At 39.4% G+C, this 19542-nt stretch overlaps 1 protein-coding gene across 5 annotated transcripts in view; it reads right to left on the bottom strand.

Annotated features, from left to right (window-relative positions):
- The window catches only part of msi2 (musashi RNA binding protein 2), a 299781-nt gene that overhangs the window by 196584 nt on the left and 83655 nt on the right, over positions 1-19542 (bottom strand). For all 5 annotated transcript variants that reach the window (XM_023342231.1, XM_023342229.1, XM_023342230.1 and 2 more), the window contains exon 6: positions 10679-10771. In XM_023342231.1, coding sequence (XP_023197999.1) covers positions 10679-10771 — 93 coding nt within the window. The remainder of the gene's footprint in view (positions 1-10678; positions 10772-19542) is intronic.

The raw sequence follows: 19542 nt of genomic DNA on the forward strand, positions 1-19542 counted from the left end.
AGGAATGAGCTAGAGCTGCCTGTGGACCTGGTCAAACTGCAGTAGGTGGCTTTAGAGAAGCACAGGCAAAGAGCCACTTGAAGTACGCATTTACATTGAATGCACGTAAGTGTTGTGGGATGTCAGACACAGCAAAAGCCCACTGAAAAATCAAGCTTTTCTTACTGTCTTTTAATGAGACAGCTTATTTTTAAAGTCCTATTTCATTTTAAGAGGGTGTTTAATCCGATTGCTGCCCACTTCAAAAACATTTATCAGTATATGTTTTCCTGTTCTCCTCGCCTATTCAAGCTGAAACTCAAAATAAGGGCAGGAACGTGTTCTCTTTACCAAGTTACAGATTTTTGGGGAGCAAGACTCTGGGATAGAAACAGCAAAGGTTGTGACAGAGTCCCCTCTAATAACACATAGCGTAAAATGAGATTCTTACTGATTTGGTTTACTATCTAAAATGTTCAATGACGCATCAGAGTTAAAGGTTAATCTCAAGCAGTTCTATTGACATTGCCTTCTGCTCAGGCATTTGGAGGGGGAAAAAATCCATCTAGGGAGATGGCACAAATGCCGTTATCAAATGTCACAAGATCTATAACGCTCTTTGTGTATCAGCTCAGATGTCGGGCGAGCATTGTGAATGGTCATTATTTGAATTGTAATGTGTCAAAAACCCGTTTGTTAAGGTGGTGCAGAGTCATGGTTTATGCTCACTGGTCGCCTCCAACGGCGGTTTGTGTTGATGGATGGATGTCACCTTAGCATTATTAAAGCTACTAGCAAGGCTTTTCTGTAAAACTAATCAAACTCACCTTAGATGTTTGATAGATACTGAACAACATGGAACGGCTGGTTTTTCAAACAGACCATAAAAGTCAATCTTCACACAAACTAGCATTGATGTTCCGGTTGTTCTCATTACATGACATGAGTTACAGAGCAACTGATTAAATTTTTTTATCAAGTTGCCCATTTGGGTGGTTTTTAATTAATTTCCTCAAACTCCCCAACAGGTGTTTGAGTTGTATACAGCTGCAGAAAAATGATTGGGCAACAATAAAACAGCTTGATTCTTTTGCCTTTTGTGATGTCATTGGCACAAAAACAAAAACAAATTTGTGGTATTTTCTTTAATCCTGCAGAGAAAATGCATTACACAGCTGTCTTTACATTCACAAATACACAACTGGATAGCAGTCGTTAAGAGTTTTCCGTTTTAAAAGTCCATCAGTGAAATTTGACTGTCTTTCTTCTCTAAATAAGCTGCAGCATGCAGAAGAAGAGATCCGTCACTCAGAGGGGGAGACTGCAAAATCTGTGGGCCGAAACTCAAATATGCCTATCGGCTATTAAAACAATCCAAAGCTCTATCTCTCTATCCCAATCTTAAGAACAAACATAGAGCATATTTCAAAACATATTTCATATCCATCTGAGAAATAAACACTTCTTGGAATCTCAGTGGCACTCCCACATCAGATTCCCCCAGGACTAGACTGCAATTTGCAGAGCCGAGGTGTCCACCTCCACACCAGTCTGATGTCAGGACTGCTGCAAATTACTCATGACACTTCCTCTGATGACATTTTTAAAACCACTTCCCTGTTGAATGGCATCTCCACCCCCCACCCCACCACCGCCATTCTCAACCAACCGCCATCAGACCCAACACACACATTAATTCCCCCCGTCTGGTCGTGTCACAATGGCACAGCAAAGATTGCTGCCTCCTGCTTTCACCTGACTGACCCCTCTGAGCAGGTGCTGGATCTGATCCAATCACAGTCAATCTTCTTTAAACATTTCATTCTTTAAGCAGAACAGGAGCTCAAAATTCCATCATTCAATGACCCGATCAGTCGCCGATAACACAATCAAGCCAATCCCGGCTTATCCCGGGGGAGCCATTTCAGTCGGGACAGCTGGGAGATGAGTCTGCAGGCCTTCAGAAAGGTGTCAATCTCCCTTGATCCAAGGCCCTTTGTGAGCCACCAATACTGCAGAGCACCGAGGTGTTGAGGAAGACTACGTGATAGGCATGATCAGCGAGTCACAAATCAATCTTTTTTCTGTTACACGTCTAATCTTTACAGTCTAGATCCACTACAGTTAGGTCATATGATGTAACGAGGCATGTATGAGTTCCCTGTATCACTGAATGCTGACGTTTTTTTTAAAGTTAGTTTAAAAAATACCCCAACAACTTCAGTCCTTTTAATGAGATACCAGATAAAAACTATGTTTTCTGGCTATATGCCTACAACAGCAGCTGTTTGCCACTTTCCTTTTACGACCTGTTGCTGCACACTGCCAATCAGCTGTCTGAGCAAAGGAAAGTACAACTTTGCCTAAATTATGAGACAAATCCATTGCTTTAGAAATGTTTCTAGTCTTTCACTATAATGGCCAGAATGCCCGAATGAATGTATTTTTTGTGTATGTAGGCAAGATAGAATAACACAATGATGCCTTTCTCTCACTCATTGCTGCACACTGTCTTTGTGCTGGCTGAAAGTAGCTTACTTCTGTTTTTGTTTTCCAGTTAAATATGATGGTTCGAAGCACTTTTTATACTATTGTAACTCTATAATAAAACAACACGAAGAAGTTCATATGATGTAGCTTTTAAACTGAGGGTTATCAATCTAGTAGTACAGGAGGGAAATAGAGCCGCTGCACGTAAGCTCGGCGTGAACGAATCCATGGTTCGGCGTTTGGAGACGCAGGGTTGCTTCCTTAATAAATCCAGCGACCTTGTGAAAAACCGAGAGCAGCGGAGATATCAGCGGCTCATAGCCTGGTGATTCTTATATATATTTGCATTTCCAGTTTTTAAAAAAACTTTGTAGATGCGCCGTTTAGTAAGGTGCGTTCTATAGTCCAGAAAATACGGCATATGTATTTATTTTCTTTGTTTTGCATAAGGTATCCCACCATGGGAATCTGTACTGACCAATGTCTGGCTGTAACACCTACGCTTCTACAGAAGCAAACATACTAAAATGATCCGAGCTCTGAAATAGATCTCTAATTTTCAGCAGCGATTTAAAAGCCACTCAGCTGGAAATGTTGCTGGGCCACTGGGCACATAAAGGTCAAGGGGGATACAAAACAGTTTGTCTAACAGCCCCGTCTCCCCTCCCCCACCTTGTTGCACGGCCCTGCAGCACCGCAGTCATATCCCCATTCACAGCTCATTCATTTATATTGCACTGCCCTCCTCACAGCTAGTCTCAGTCACTAACTACAAGTGACTGCAATGAGATTGAAGCCCCTGGCTAAATCTCCACTACAGGGCACATGCTCCATCATTGCGGCTCTGATCACTCCTTCTAATCACTGGAACCAGACTATATCCTCAGCTGATTGGGTGAGTCACGGCACAGAGGAAACAATCACCGAATGTCAGCTGATGATGGACACCGAGATGTTGGAGTCTCAGTGGTCACTGCGAGCGACCATGTAAATTGCATGCAAATGTGCACCTGCACCAGCCGAGGAAGTGGAAAGAAGGACTGTGGCCTTTTGATTAGGTTCCTTTTTTTTGTCTGTATTTTTGTGCATTAATCATTCATGTTTGCTATTTTAGCCAATAAGCAGAGAGAACCTGAGAAGAAGTCTAAAGTGCAATTAATATTCTGCATCATGAGATCTATTTTAAGCGCTTTCTATGGGCTGTTGTAAAAGCTTAATGCAACTCAAGGTTAAATTTAGGTGTGCAATCAAACAGATAAAAGAAGAATGATGAGATCAATGATTAGAGGTGATTTGTAATCTCTGCACAGTGATTCAAATGCACTCTCTAAGGACAACATTCCACAGTATATTTCACTGATATTAATTGTCATCAGTGACATTTTTTTTCCCCTCCCTCGAAATACCTGAGAGCCTTCACTAAGGTGACAGGGCAGGTATGCAAAATGAATTCATGCGCTTTTTACAAATGGTCACACTGAGTTATTTTTCTGCCATTTACAAAATATAAGAGCTCACAAAATGTCAGCCGTGGTATTAGATTACCGGAGACCCAGAACGAATTTCATGCACTCTCTTTCTAATGCTTTTATAATTTCGATTCTTCCCTTTATCTTCTCCATCTTACAGAAAGTCTGGGCAAAGCACAGAGACAGTTCACTTCTCCAGAGGTGAAACACTGCGGGAATATTGCAGCTGTAGTATGAGATAGGACACACACCGGTCTGACAATAATCGCTCATCCTTCCAGTGTCCTCTAACAGAGGTCATCACTCTTACACTCAAAGAGTAACTTTTCTTTTTATTCCTCTACAAACCTCATTGTATTCCTCCGCAGTGACCTCTCTACCTTTATTCTTCCTGAGCGCAGCGGCAGCGAACTGGTTAAGCTCCTTCTTCTCCTCCCCTCTGTGCTCCGCCTCCAGGATCTGGCTTTAGACCAGTGGAGCGAGAGAACCAGCACTGCTTGGACATAAAGGGATGATTGTAGCTACCCGGTGACATGGAAGCAAGTAGTTCTGATGAAACTAAAAAGTCAGTTTCAGGGCCTGTGCGCATCTGAGAAAAAAAAGGAGAGCAGATACTGAGTCGGTGAGCTCGAGCTGCTTCAGCTTAGGCAAGTAAGGGCAATATGAGAGGGCTCAAAGCCGATTACAATAAACCAATGAGGAAGCATTAAGCAACGCAGCTAATTATGCCTTTAACTGTAGAGAGAACTGTTTTCATTCCTGGGAAGGGACACTGCTGGTGCTGCACATCCACATTTTTAAGGTGCCTACACACTACAACCCTTTTTCGACAGAGCAAATGCGTCAGTGGAACACTTGTGTTTTCACGTGTGATTTAATGCAAAATCACAAATGCAATTTAAGCATACCATAGCATATGCTACTGCCAAAACACAGGGTAGTATAATAATCATTAATAAGACTTATATAAACTCTGATTTTAAGTGGGAGATTTTTGTGAACTTTTGACTACAGCAAGGAATCACACTAGAGTGGGATGGGACAGCTGCCTATGCAGATTATGCAAATTGAATCCCAATACCCTACTGAGTCACTTGACGGTTATGACAAGTTATTACCAATAACTCACATATTGGAATGCAATGATGTAATATAATATGTCCTCCACACTCATCGGCAATCCAGATAAAGACGCCTGAAAAGCCTTGAAACGAACAGATGCTTCATTTCAGACCGAAAAACACCCAACATAAAGATACGTTTTTTATTTTAATAAAATCAAAATCACTACTGAGGACAATTTGTATAAATTTAATGTAGATAAAGCATTTTGTAAGTTGTTTTTTTTTTCTTTTCAGTTGACCAGAAAGACCAGTTGACCAGTATTCCAGGACTTCCTGTTTCATTTGGGTAAAAATATTACATAATACAGAAGCCCTGTGCTCTAAGCCATTCTTCAAAATGGGAGACACAAGAGAGAATGCCATTCAACTAAGTTTCATATCTACTGGGGAAATTTAAAAAAAACAATCTCCAATAATCATTATTAAAGAACTTCAACAAACAAAAGCATCTTTTGAGCACAGTCTCTGTGACAACCATATGACACTATACATTCACCAAAAGGTTGTTTGAGAGGCAGGAAGAAAAAATTAATAAATGTTTAACTGTAACAAACATAAACCAAAATATATATGGTGAAATGAAACAAACACAGTTCAGGACACACAAAAACCAACGTTCTTGTCTGAATCCCTGGACTTATACCTTAATGAAAATCTGTAAGGGTAGCTGAGGAGTTCAGGCCAGTAAAGTGTCTTAGTGGCAGCATCATGTCAAGTGGGTAATTTGATGCAGGAGGAACTGGTGCACTTCACAAATGGCATCATAGGGAGAGCACGCTATATTTTAAAATAATAAAACAACAACTCAAGAATTAAGTCAAGAAGGTAAAGTTTGGCCAAATTAGTTACAAATAAGCTTAAGTACAACAAAGTCATTTGGCGTGACCATCACAAAAACCCTGAAATCAATCTCACTTTGTGAGCAGAGATGAAACGGTATGCTCTATCCTAAATAAGCTGAAGGAGGAAAAGCTTTGTCTTATTTAAAGATCAGTGTGGAAAAAAGGACTATAAGTCTCATTTTATACAGCGCATGTACGTATATATCTTGCTTTAACTGGAAGGCAGAGGTGATTTTGTAAAAATATTAATCCTTGATGTGTAATTTTCCCTCGCACTACATGTAATGTATGCTGCTGTAACACAGTAGCATATCAACATTTACATTTTCTTGTATAGTTTTTAAGTCCACAATATATAAGTCACAAAGGCAACGAGTAGGTCAAAAAGCTCTTTGATTAATTTGACTTTATTACCAGGCTGAAATAGCAGCAGGCTCCAGTTAAGAGTCCTTGAATATAAAGGGAACTCAGGCAGTACTGATAAGATTGTCTCATCTGGCTTGCAGGGCTAAAGTGACGTGTGTTGCCTGAGAAAGGGGGGAAAAAATGGATGGCAGGATGTGGCTACTATTAAGCAGGTAATGGGATCCGTCCGAGATGCATTAGAATCAGTCAAACACAACCACACTTGGTTTCTGTTCAAATGACTGTCACAATCACTGCGGATGCACACCTTCAGGTGACAAAAAAAAAAAGAAGAGAAAACTGTCTCTGGCTGTGCAGGCAGTTACCCAGAAGCTGTGCCTGGCTCAGGTATGTGCTCTGTCCTAATCGTGACGGCTGTGAGAGTGGAAGCAAGAGTGAGAGCTGTCAGCCTCTCCTCACAACAAATGCGCCCGAATGGAGACAGAGAGGAGCGAAGTGGGAGGGAGGGGAAAGGAGGGAAAGGTGCCGAGGTCACAGACAGAACCTGTGACCCAGTTGTGGCCACACCAGCTGTTTCTCCTCCACTGCCTCCCAACCACCGCTATCTCTCTAGACCACATCCTGCTAATTGGCCCATGCTATTGTGTGTACATACACACACACAGACAAATGCTTTATGTGGAACCTGCTAAAGAACCGTGAAAAGGCTAGTTCCTGGTCAGAAAGAATGTTTCTGTAGTTGTGTGATGATTGTACAGTGCCGTGCAAAAGTACTGAAACCCATCAAACTTTCTCACATTTTGTCACACTACAACCAGAGTTCTCACTTGTTTAGTGTAACTGATGTAACCTTGCTGGTCTGGGAGCTGAAAACATCTGCAGATGAAGTGGTAAGATATGTTCCAAGTCCAACTGGTAAAAAATAAAGCCTTTACACAAAAGTGGCAGTCATTGTTTAGAGAAAGAAATAAGTTGTCCTTCCTCATGTTTTCATGTGGTGAAAACATGAAAAAAAGCTGCTCTGGTATTGAGCTTCTATGAAAAAAATATATACATGTGGAGAAAGACTAACCGCCCTAAACCCAGCATCACCACAGCGATGAAGGCAAGTGGCAGCATCATGCTGTGGGAATTATACGCAACAGGGAGATATAGAGCTGCAGATACTTAGCCAAAACTGCAAATGGATTGATTTGTACCAAAGTATATTCATGTGTTATAATGACCTAGTCAAAGTTCATACTTGAAATCCATTGGCAATATGGTGTAAGACACCCTCCATCTAATCAGACTGAGCCGAAATCAATGTCTTATTGTGCAAAAGTTTAAGACCCAAAGGATCTTGCGTCTGTAGTTACAGCGGCAGGTGGTTCTAAAATGTTTTTGCTAAATCTGCATGCCGCACTTTTAAGTTTTTCACTTCACAATTATGTATGACTTTGTGTTTGTCTTTTGCATCAATGCCATTAAGATACATTGCAGTTTGCGGAGGCAAAGTGACAAAATATGAAAAATCCTAATGGTGTATTTTTGCAAGTCTCTCCGTACGTTAAAACAGATTTCCAAGAAATATTAAAAGCCGGCTGCACTGCCACTGTGCAGGCAAATATCCCCCTCTGACATGCATATGTGCTAACAAACAGAAAAACACTCCGACTGACTGAGTGACAGACCGACATGCCGACCGCCACCAAGATTCTATGAAGGGCAAGCTCAATTAATTGGTGTCTCCGTGTGCAGGTAAGTTCTCCGAGCGGTGTGTGTGCGGCGATAATGGTAGGTTGCACTGACAGGCAGGTTATTTAATAAATCCTAGGATGTGAAAGTCAGAAAGGAAGGACACACACTCAACATGAAGAACCTCCTTTTTTTAAATATATTTTATTTCTGCTCCGTATCTCGTCTGTCACAGCCCTCCAAACCTACTCCGATTGTCTTTCAGCACTCAAATCCGCTCACCCGCACATACACTTAGCCCTAATTGCGCGCCCACGTAAAAACGGTTAATCGCCGGCACGCTCCCGCATGGCGAGAGCAGTGCGGCTAACACACTCCAAGTGTGCATGAGCGGGCTGTGAAACACGCTCGAGATCTCGCTCAATCAGTCTGATTTGTTTGTTTCCTCCTAAGCGTTTGAGGATTCCTCAAGGAGGAATAAAACTTTGTATAATCAAGTCAATTATGTCATTCAATCAAGTCGAAAATCATTTGGAGTCCCTTCTAACATCCATTGATTGCAAAGTCATGCTGAATATTTGCTCGCCACCATTCTGTCGTCACAATAACCCCGCCGTCGCTTGAAGTCGCAGACCCAGCTGACACGGCGAGGTCCTGAACTCGCTTTTGCAGGAGAAGAGCGAAAACAAAGTCCTTCACCTTGCACTTTTCCAGTCAAGAAAATACCTGGGATTTATAAAAGGAGGAGGAGGGGAGAGAGCAAGAAGTGTACAGTGCCTGAACAAAAGGGGAAAGAAAAAAAAAACGTTCAATTAATTTATAAGAGCTCTTTTGTCTCCTTCAGGACATGGTACATTATGTGCCTGTGAAAAATCCATCCTTACTAAAACTCAAGGTCAAGTGTTGATGTTGCACAGAGTGGATCAGCTGAAGGTGACCTTGACTGATGTGGAATATGACATGAGGGAAATGGATCTCTGCTCAGTGTGGGGAAATTATCTGTGAAATGCTGCCACTGTATCAAAGCCTGTTTGTGTCCGCATACAAGCCGGAGGAGCATGTGCACATGGCGACGTCTCGTACATTTGTCGGGTGGAGTGTGTAGAAACCGCGAGCAGCGCGTGCGCACATACAAGCGAGCGGGTCCAGGTCGCACGTAGATGTCAGAACTTCAGCTGGGATTCCAGTATTAAGCTTTGTTTGATTCTGATATCAAACTTGCACAGTTAGGGTTGGTCATGGCAGCTGGTTGTCATTGCTTGTTTGCTCTGTAAGCACAATGCATTTTGTTGACCAGGCATGGCAGGCTGTGTGGAGATGCGGCCACATCTTCAGCTGTTTGCTTGTCATAATTTGTCTTTTTCTTTGTTGTTGTTTTTGTCTTATTGTGGGAGAGCATCCATACTGATGTCGTTGGCTGCTGTAAAGTATGAGATATGGAGCATTCTGCTGGATTAACAGAAGGTGCTCCCACACTGACTATCCACAGGGGACAGGCAACGTTAGTCTGTTATAAATCTCTACTTCTTACTGGTGAGTAACATTGTAATAATATCCTCCAGGAAAAACTGTGACTGCATGTATTTCTGTGACATTAATGCATTCCATCAGGCTGCTTATTATGATCACAATTTGTGCTTTTTAGAGCAAATTAGATTTTTTGCTGATTAGAGATTTGGTGGGGAATGTATAACTTTATCTACTTGTATATGAAAAAAAATAGTCATACTGCCACTTAAATAACATATAAATTATTACAGATTACAGATACAACAGTTACTATTGTACCTTTTGAAGTATTGAATGTTATCTGCTCATGAAACGCCTTTGGCCAGAAACATGATACATGTTTCTACCCAACCATAGTTTTAAAAACAGCGTTTGATAAAAGTGATCAGTGGTGTCTGTAAATTTTCTGACTGCAAACATTTCCAAAAGTGCCAGTTTTGTTCTGGTCTCCTATCAGCCAGTTCACTGGCAGAAAGCAGCAACAAGTGGGGGATGCTTTATGCTTTTTTTTAATCCTAGAAATTGTATGGAAAAAAAATCTTAATGTGGAATTTTTAACTAAACTTCCTCTAGTAAAACCAAAACTGCTGTTATCACGAGGCAGACAGAAATCATTGATGTCATTTTGGACCAAATTTTTCTAAGGCTAAATACACAAAATCTGTATGTGAAGCAACAAATGCAGCTGTTGCTTTTTTCCCCCCCTTTCTTTTGTTCTTTTTTTTTTTGTTTTTTACAGTGCAGTCTGCTAACTTCAGTGCTGCTGAGATTTTGCCAATGTCACATCAAAGCAACACCAGTAATCATTGTAAAAATAGAAGCGATTTGAAGGATATCTAATTAATACTCTTAAATAATCACACAGACATGAGTCAGTCCCACAGCAGCTAAAGCTTCTCAGCAGACAGCTGAATCCAGACACCCATTATCCATCAGCAAACAAAGAAGAAGAAACAGCAGAATGTCAGAGCTGTCGCCAAATTTATTCTGAAAAATTTTGAAGCCATTTATTATGGTGGAGTCACATTAAACTATGCTCTGCCAGCTGCTAATAACTGTTAACTCATTTCTCTGTTGGAGAAAAAAAACTAAACAAATACTAAAACCTTTTAAAAGCAGAGGCCTTAACAGCTCCACAGCCATCAGTAAAACCATCATTTTCTTCACATGCAATGGAATAAAGTTCAGTTTTTCGCAGAGTAGAAACAGAAAGCAGTCTTACCTTCCCGAACTGTTCAAAATACTGCTTCACATCTTCCACTACCGTGTTGGCCGACAAGCCACCCACAAATATTTTCTTTGTTCTTGTGACCATCTGGAAGGAGAAAGGGTGAGAGGAGAAGATGAGTGACGAGACTTCAAATGCATTGCACAACCTTTAATGAGGCGCCAAAACACACTGAGTGAGCAGCACCTGCGATGATGGATGGCGAGAACGCAGAGATTCACACTGCAAAGTTTCAAAGACAATTCGGTGGTGTAGTGCCGCTTATCTAGCCAGGTTGTAAACATTGAAGGTTACAGTTTCATGCAAGGGAGGCCATGACAGACATTCCCCTTTTTCACATTTTTACAAAAAAACGGTTGGAATATTTTATAAATAAATATTGTAAAAAAAATAAATAATTTAGCAAAATAAATTTTGTGCAATATACTATTTTTGAAGGATCGAGTGCCTTCTTGCTAGTTCCCTCTACAGATGGATTGGGATCTAGTCTGGGTCCAACAATAACAACATTGCTTCCAGTCAGAAGAAAAAGATGATGAAAAAATAAATTATGTAAAGTCTAAATATAAATCTGCATAAAAATCTCTAACATTTGTCTTGACCGGGATGCGACGTAGACCACGTTTCAAGTTTTGAAATGACTCCACAGAAAACTGGACCCTTGCTGAGCTAAACATCTCCAGTTTAATCTTTGAAGTTTCCATTTATGTTTTGGAAACATTTAAAAAGAAATAGTGATAATTAAAAAAGAAAAAAAACAGAAAAAAAAGACAGATAATTTATGGACTTTCAAAAAACAATTAATGAGTGCTAGGAGATGGAATCAGAGTGCATTAAAGGCTCATTTAGCTTCAAACGGGAAGAATATTAAGGATTATTACCCACAGCATCTGAAAGGGCACAAACATCTGCTGCAGAGCACATGCTAAAATTAGGGGGGCAATTTATCTGGGATCTACACCAGTATGGGTGGAAAAACCTGTAAAGCGGGGAGGTTTCTTTTGTTGTGCACAGATCTTCCTCCATTAAAAACCAGTCAGAGAATTGCAGATGAAATTAGAGTTATGTTATAAATTCTTTTTTTATTAAAAGCAACCACAATGTTACCCCAACATCTGACCTCTTCAACCCCGGTCAGCACAGGTGTTCATTTTCATGCCACACATTCTCCACGGGACGTTGGCTTTCTTTTTGCACCTTTTCTATGAGCCAAGATGTTTTTCGTTTCATCTTGCGACTTCACAATTATGCATTTTTCCCCCCATTGCTTATCAAATAAAGTCCCCATAAAATTCATTAAAGTTTGAAAGGCACTGGATACTTCACACAGCCTGCTGGTATAATCAGGAATAATGATAGGAGAGACTAAATGACAACTTCCAGAACAATAATTGTCAAAACTGATCTGGCTAACTTGTATTTCCTTGCACCTGTTTGGCAAATACAAACACAAAGACAGAAAACCATGTATTACTGCGCAGTATTTTGCTTCCAAATGACATTTTGCCCAATGAAATATTTTCCTCATCTCTTTTGAAACCTATATTAAAGATTGAGAATTTACTGATACGATGAAGCATATAATGATGTTTGATGCACTGCACTACAGACAAAAAAAAAAGCAGCAGAGAAAGTCAAAGCTCTGATCTCTCCTGGCTCGCCTGAATCAAACAGAAATAAATGATGGGGGGCAAGATAAACATACTTAAGAGATGCCCAGCAAACAATCAGGATGGCTGAGAGAGAGCCTACCTTGATCAAAATGCTGACCGAAACACTTTCGATATGAAAGCGGCTTAACACGGAGGAAAAAAGAAGCAACGTTCAGCGAGTGCTGAAGTAACCATCTGTCAAGAGCTTTCCAGGTGCTCGCAGTCTCACAGCGCATAAGCCTGCACATATGCACACAGCCTCCCACACATGAGCCTCTCATACAGTCCTTTGCTTTTATTTTTGTCATTAAAAAAATAACAAAAAACAATGTTTTATCACAAAACAGCAAATGAATAAGCAAGACCAGTAACAAACAAAAGCATTTTACTTGAAGGGATTGTGTTTTTCAAACAGATCTTGTGATGGATTAAAAAAAAAAAATACACGGATTCTCAATATTATGTTCTTTCTACTTCAGTGTCCAGAGGTAAAAAGAGTAAAGGATGAAAGCACACAGCGTAGATCTATGAGACGGAGATGCAAGATACAAATGTTGTAGACACAGGCCGGTTCCCTGAATGAAAGGCTTCAAAATGAATGACTCGATTTTAATTTAGTAAAATGTTTTATGTTGCAGTTCACAAGAACATCTCAGAGCAATTTTACAAAACGGGTTTAGAAAAAAAACTGGGATTGTTCAAATGATCTTGATAAACAAAAGAATGAGTTGTTGGTTCTAAAGAGCATAAAGTGATGCAGCACAGCCCATTGCCCATATGTTAAGACACCTGGCTGAATTAAAACTCCTATATTTATTCCCAATTTTGAAGGAAAACATATCCGGCTGTTTGGAACCAGGTGAAAGAGTAAATATGAAACTTTGCCTGTCTAGCAGAGTTTATCTTTCAGATCAATTGAGTTTGAAACTGATCAAATAACATTTTATTTAATGAGACTGATCACATGAACAGAAATATAACTGCACACATGTGTAATTAGGTCATAGTTAGTGATCTACCATTCATTAAAAGTTATCATTTTTCTGATACACATAAACACATTTATCATGTGTTTAAGCTTCAATACGCTATTTTACTTAAACTGCTGCTAAATTTAGCCTGTATGTATTTACTTTTGCTTTAATCAATTAAACAAATGAAATTATAACTTAATTTGCTATATTTTTTGTGCTATGTACGAATTTGTTATTCGTACTGTATGAATAACTGTTGTCTTCCTGTTTTAAATAAACGTAAAATTAATACTGGGAGATTTGGGTATTTTTGTTCAAGGTTGTATTGTGTTAATCTCATATTGTCCCATGCCTAATTCAGAAAAAAATAAAACATTTTAAGGCAAGGAATTGTCTGTTAAAGGATTAAACACAAAATGTTACCCTTATCTCTACACCAGTTTCATCCCAATGAGTACAGAGCAAAGGGCTTAAATATATAAACGCTGCTTGTGAAGTAATTAGAAATGGCATACAGGTGTCTAAATATGCTTGACCTTCTCCGAAAATCAATATACAGCCGAGGCAAACAGACCACAGACTGAGTGTACAAATATTTCTGACACACAACGTGGCTCTTGGGATCCAGTTAAATATGATCACGTCCAAATGACTTTTGCCATCACTTGACTTTTTCCTCAGCCACAAGTCGACACTTGTAAATGTTTCCACGCAGCCGTATCAATTCCACACATTAGCGTGCTAGAATGGAGCTCACATTCTAACAAGGTCGTGTCAGCTACATGGTAAATGTTAGCCGGCGTACACATGCCAGCTTCCAGTGTTCTCCGCCGTTGCCATGGCAGTGATAATCCCCAAACAAATCTGAGGCTGAGCGAGGGCAGTTTAGGTCGAGGAAAGCTGAGTCAAGACTGACGATACAAACCCTGAGCCTGACAGGCTGGGGCTGATATGTCACCAGATCAATGAACAGAAAAATACACTAAGTTGTTTCTGAAACCATTTCTACTCCGTGAAAAAAAAAAAAAAAACAACAAGAAAAAAGAAAAGAAAAAAAGCTCTTCCAATAATGTTTCGTTTTGCCTTCACTGCAGTGGTTGACCTCTAGACGTGCAAAATTATCGACTTATAAAGTGGACAGTTTTGTTTTGTTTTTTTTGCAGATTAACACTGACCAAGACTCGGCAGCGGCAGAATCCCCAGCGCCCCTCCTCCTTCCGACATCATCCCTCAGGCCTCGGGGGTTATCAGCACTGGATGGTGCCGCCGGCAACCCCACGCCAGACAGCTGCTGATAAAGCGGTTGTGTGACTATTTATCAACATCAATCACTTTTATCATTGCCAATCTTTGGGAAATAAATAAATGAAAATGAACAAGTCGGTGTTCATCTCTGCTTCCCTCTCCAGATCAGCTACATGCCCTGGTTCCCTTCCGGGGCCACCCGTCCCTCTCTGGTCATATTTCAGATTCTCTCCATCGAGGTGCGACCAGTCAAGCTCTCAGCCTTGTCTTATTACTGTTTTGACATGTGAGCTCAACTGCTGATAGGATTCCTCGGCTCATGGGGCAACAAAATGACCTTATTTTTCTCTCAATGGTGGTTACTAATATAAGAAAAACTCATGCCAGTTTTAAGAAAATAAAAAAGAAATCTTCAGTGGCCTGTCTGTACGTGTAAATTGCTGTATCTAATCTTATGCCGCACCAGGAGTGAAAGCAAGAAAAGATATCTTAGAAGTACTGTTCTCCCCACTAAATCTATGTACATATTACGCAAGTGTGACCAAAATTGTAAACATTTTTTTACCTCGATTGGTCAAAAAGAAATCAGAAAAACAAAACCATGTATTGTTGACAGAAAAACTCTTTAGGGTCAAGGTCACTACTGAGTGAGCAGGCAGTCAGCCGGCAACAGCTAAGTAAGGACAGATGCAACAAGATGCTTAAAAAGAAACTGTATTTTCTACTGTGTGAGATATTTTGTGCTTCATTCAGTCTGCAAGAGCAAGAGAGACCAAGACTTTCAGCAGATAACAGGAAGGCAGAATGTAATGCACCAAAATTGCTGTGTTTCGTTATTTTGAGCGTTTAACCTGTCTGTCAAGAAACATGCTGGACTTGGAAATGTATATGTCAATAGTTTGGAAATCTCAGAGCTAGGATTTAAATACAAACAGACGCCAATACTTCTTTAGTTGCAACAATGTTGAGGGTTCGGTTTCGAGCAACTAATTACAGCTGCACATTTTGAGTTTTTGAACAATGGAGAAATAAATGTAAAAAAGATTTCTGCTACCTCTTCAGCTTCCGACGTTCCAACTGTTTCATATACAATTGAAATTTGTCTCTAAGAGACCCAATGTTAGCTTTCCAACTACAAAGTTACACTATGGCAATCTAATGGAAATTATTTGCTTCACAAAAGCCTGGAGTGTAAAAAAATAAGATAAAAAAAATCAAAGGGCATGAAGAAATCCATGACAATTTACACCAGCATCAAAAAATCCCTCCAGATTTGAGGTCCATGGTGGGTCCTAACATTTTGTTTTAAGTGTGGGGAAGAATATAAATTGCTTTGGGAATACATTGAGGGTTGTTTGAGTTTGTTTAACCCAAAAAAAGGCTTATTTAGTAGAGTGGAACACTGAATTAAATTCAATAGAAATAACTGACCTACTTTTAGCAACCCCTTCCAAGTCAATGACCAAAGGAGCAGAGGTGCCATGAGAAAGGGGAGGCCAGATGAAGCCCGCTTATAATTTTAGAGTCACACACCAAAGCTGAAAGCCGTAGTAGAATTTCAAGACTTTTATTGTGCAGTCTTCAAGAAATAGGTATTCAAATATGTTTCAAAGCACAAAACTGAGCACCGGTTTGAGACTAAAGTTGCTAATGGAGATTTGATTTAAACTTTGCTTAACCTTCCTCTCCCCACACAAATACTGTATTTTTTTTTACCTTTGTCAACCAATTATGACTGATGACCAATTATGAAAATATTACTACGACAATGGGACCACTGACTTTTTCTTCCTTCAAACTTTTATCATACTCTTTATTCTCAATAAAAAGCAAATGTTTCTAATGATTTCCTCATAATTCTGTCCACTTAATACATTTTAACTAACACTAACAACTGGATCACATATTTCCCATAATTTAAATTAGAGCAGTTATTTGTTCAAACAAGTAGCAAATGCAATAACACCAAGAAGATTGGATGAAATTACTTTAATTTGACACAGATCATTATACATTTTAACAAATGCAGTTTTCACTGAAGCCACTGGGGAACCGAGAATTCCCCACACAGCATTTAAAGCAACATTAGTTCTGATCATTTGGCTTCACTTCTTTCAAGAATCCATCTCCGCAACAATTCAAGCTGACAGCTTTAAAAAAATGGACCATTCCTCAACCCACTTTTTTTCCCTTTAACCTAATTCAACATGTAGTTATTTTTGCACACCCCTAAGAGACAATAGGGAGGGTTATCAGTGCGCATGAGGAAGTTTGTGAGTGTCGACACATGAATGTGTTTTTAATTCTTTCAGAGCTCCAAGCTGGGCGTATATGAATGGCTACACAAATTACTGCCCCAGTGAATTCGTCATGAAAATAAAAGGCCTACTGTAGTAAGACCGACAGAGAAGAAAAAAAAAAGTTAAAAGGCTTCAGGTGTAGCTTTGTCAACACTTGTTAGCCGATTTTAACAATGCCAAACAGAACAAATTGGCAATGACTAGAAATGACTTATTTGAGATCATAAAAAAGCTGTAGAAATTTGCTCCTGAATAGTTTAAAAGCAGAAAAAAGAAAAACATCAGATGAAGACTTTGTAGAAGCTAAATCAATGTCTGGAGTTGAGAGAATTTGGCAAGACCTAAAACAAATTGACTGAACTACAACGATTCTGGAAAGAAGAGCAGATCAAAATTCCTTTACACTGATGTAAAAAACCTATTCACAGTTTCACTTAATGGCAATTATTCCCATTTATTATGATTTAGAGTAATTACCTTCTCATATATGGAGAGGCTGAAGAGGAGAGCCACTAAATTCTCCAGTCATTGAACTATAGTCAGTTTATTGTTTAGCAGCCAATGAGTTAAACACCAAAGCCTTAAAAGTCCTAAAAAAAAATCTGAATTTATACCCATTAATAAAAAATTATGTTATAAAAAGAGTAAAAACATAAACCTGAAAATACTCATAAAAGTATTTAGCTGGCTGATGGAGAGGATGCAGAAGTTAGCATAAGAAGAAGCCCTTGGCTATTACTAAGCAATCATGCTAAGTGAATATGAAAATATTAATACATGTATGTATTACATGAATTGCCTGTAATTCCTTCTATTACCAGATTAGAACGATATGCAAGAAATGAAAATGTTAACCCTGAGAACTGTACAGTCCGATCCTTGAGTCCAATTATTATCCTAAATAAATTATGTTTGAATTAGCTTGACTGTTTCAGCATGGCCTAAAGGAGGAGCCAGCTGAAGAGAACTTAGACAGAGCCAACACGTTGCCCTTCATTTAAAGGTAAATGACTAGGATGGTAATAGTCATCGTTTATTACGTGTGAATACAAATCACACATTACTTGAAAAGCAGTTGTCTTATAAAGTGTCCCAGTAGAGCCATACACATGTGTGACAGCACATGCAAAACTGCTGAGTAAATATATGCAAAACAAACGGCAGCAGTCTGGCTACTCTCCACTCACTGGTCTGTGTCAAAGAGCAGACAAACAAGCTTTGGAACAAATGTGTGCAAGTGATGCTTGGTAAAGTCACCGCAGACCAGTCTGATTTCACTTGTATGGCTTATATGCAGTCTTCCCCCCATTTCCAAGCCCTTTTAAAGACAGCCACGTCTTCCAGTCTTTTACTGTATAAAACTTTCTTCCAAGGGTGAACTATACAACTGAAGGCAGTTGTGAGTCGAGCAAGTTGGAAGAAGAAAAAAAAATCCTGTAGCTGATTTTGCAACCTACAGCATTATTGTTATCTGTAATTTTCAAATTTCAATAAGTGGAAGCAAACAAAATTCAGAGAGCCACTTTTGTGCGCCAACAAACAACCATTAGTGTTTAAAACATGCGCAGAAAGCAAAGAATGCAGAGGCATGGATGTTATTAACTCGGCAAGCAGAATATAAGAGGAGATTAATACACTGAGAAACAATATTTAAGTAGGAGAAAAAGCAGGCAGAGTGGAGGGAAAAAAATGTTTAACATATTTATGCAAATCCTGACACTTCAGTTGTGGTGCTGCAAGTGTGTGCTTTCTAAATTGTTTCCAAAGAGAGACGGCAGTGACAGATGGTGACAAAGACAGGTAAGCTGATATCACTTCTGACGAGTGTAGGGGAGGAAGAAAATGTTTATTCTTAGATCGTAGATCAATGTCTTCACCTCTCTCTGTCCAGATTGCTTTTAACACGAAAAGGTCTAGAATAATGATGCAAGCAGTCGACCAGTTCTAGACTACACATCTGGGACTGCCTCAGTTTTACAAGCTGCTGCTTTGAACAACATAACACCTATTTTATTAGCAGAACATTACCTGACAAATATCAGACGAGGCGTCTCGTCCTTGCCTGCACCAGGTGCACCGCAGTGAACTCAGTGTCCTGAGCTGCTCCTTTCTGTGCATCACTGAACGATTCCTGAAAGCCACTGCAGCTGGATTTAAAGCCACATTCAAAAATCTCCACGTGAGGATAAACTTAAAGAATAATTTAATGCGCAATCTAGGAACCTGGACTTTTACTTAAAGTGTGGCAAAAACAAAGCCATTGTTAGAATAATCTGTTTGTAAACAAATGGAAGAGGATCCTGTGCACTGAAAAAACACAAAATCTTTCACTTTTGTGCTAGTTTATAGTGCAAATATTGTAGTACACTATACTAACTTACAGGTAACTTTTAAGCAAGATTTTTAAGCAAGAGTTTTTTTAAAGTCAATATTTCTTTAATATTGCTGAAAAAAGTAGTAGTTCCACTGGCAGATTACTCCACATATCAGCAATATTAAGGAATTGCTGACTTAAAACAAGCTAATATAGCTTGCTCAAAAATTATTTGTAATTTAGTTTTTGTCTTATGTCAAGTGTACTAAGATATTTGCACTAGAAACCAGAAAAAAAATGCTTTGCAGGATTTTGTGTTTTTGCAATTTGGTCATATGAGACCAAAATGTAACATTTAGAAACTCCTATTAGT

The sequence above is a fragment of the Xiphophorus maculatus genome, chromosome 11 (assembly GCF_002775205.1).
Source record: "Xiphophorus maculatus strain JP 163 A chromosome 11, X_maculatus-5.0-male, whole genome shotgun sequence".
Lineage (NCBI taxonomy): Eukaryota > Metazoa > Chordata > Actinopteri > Cyprinodontiformes > Poeciliidae > Xiphophorus > Xiphophorus maculatus.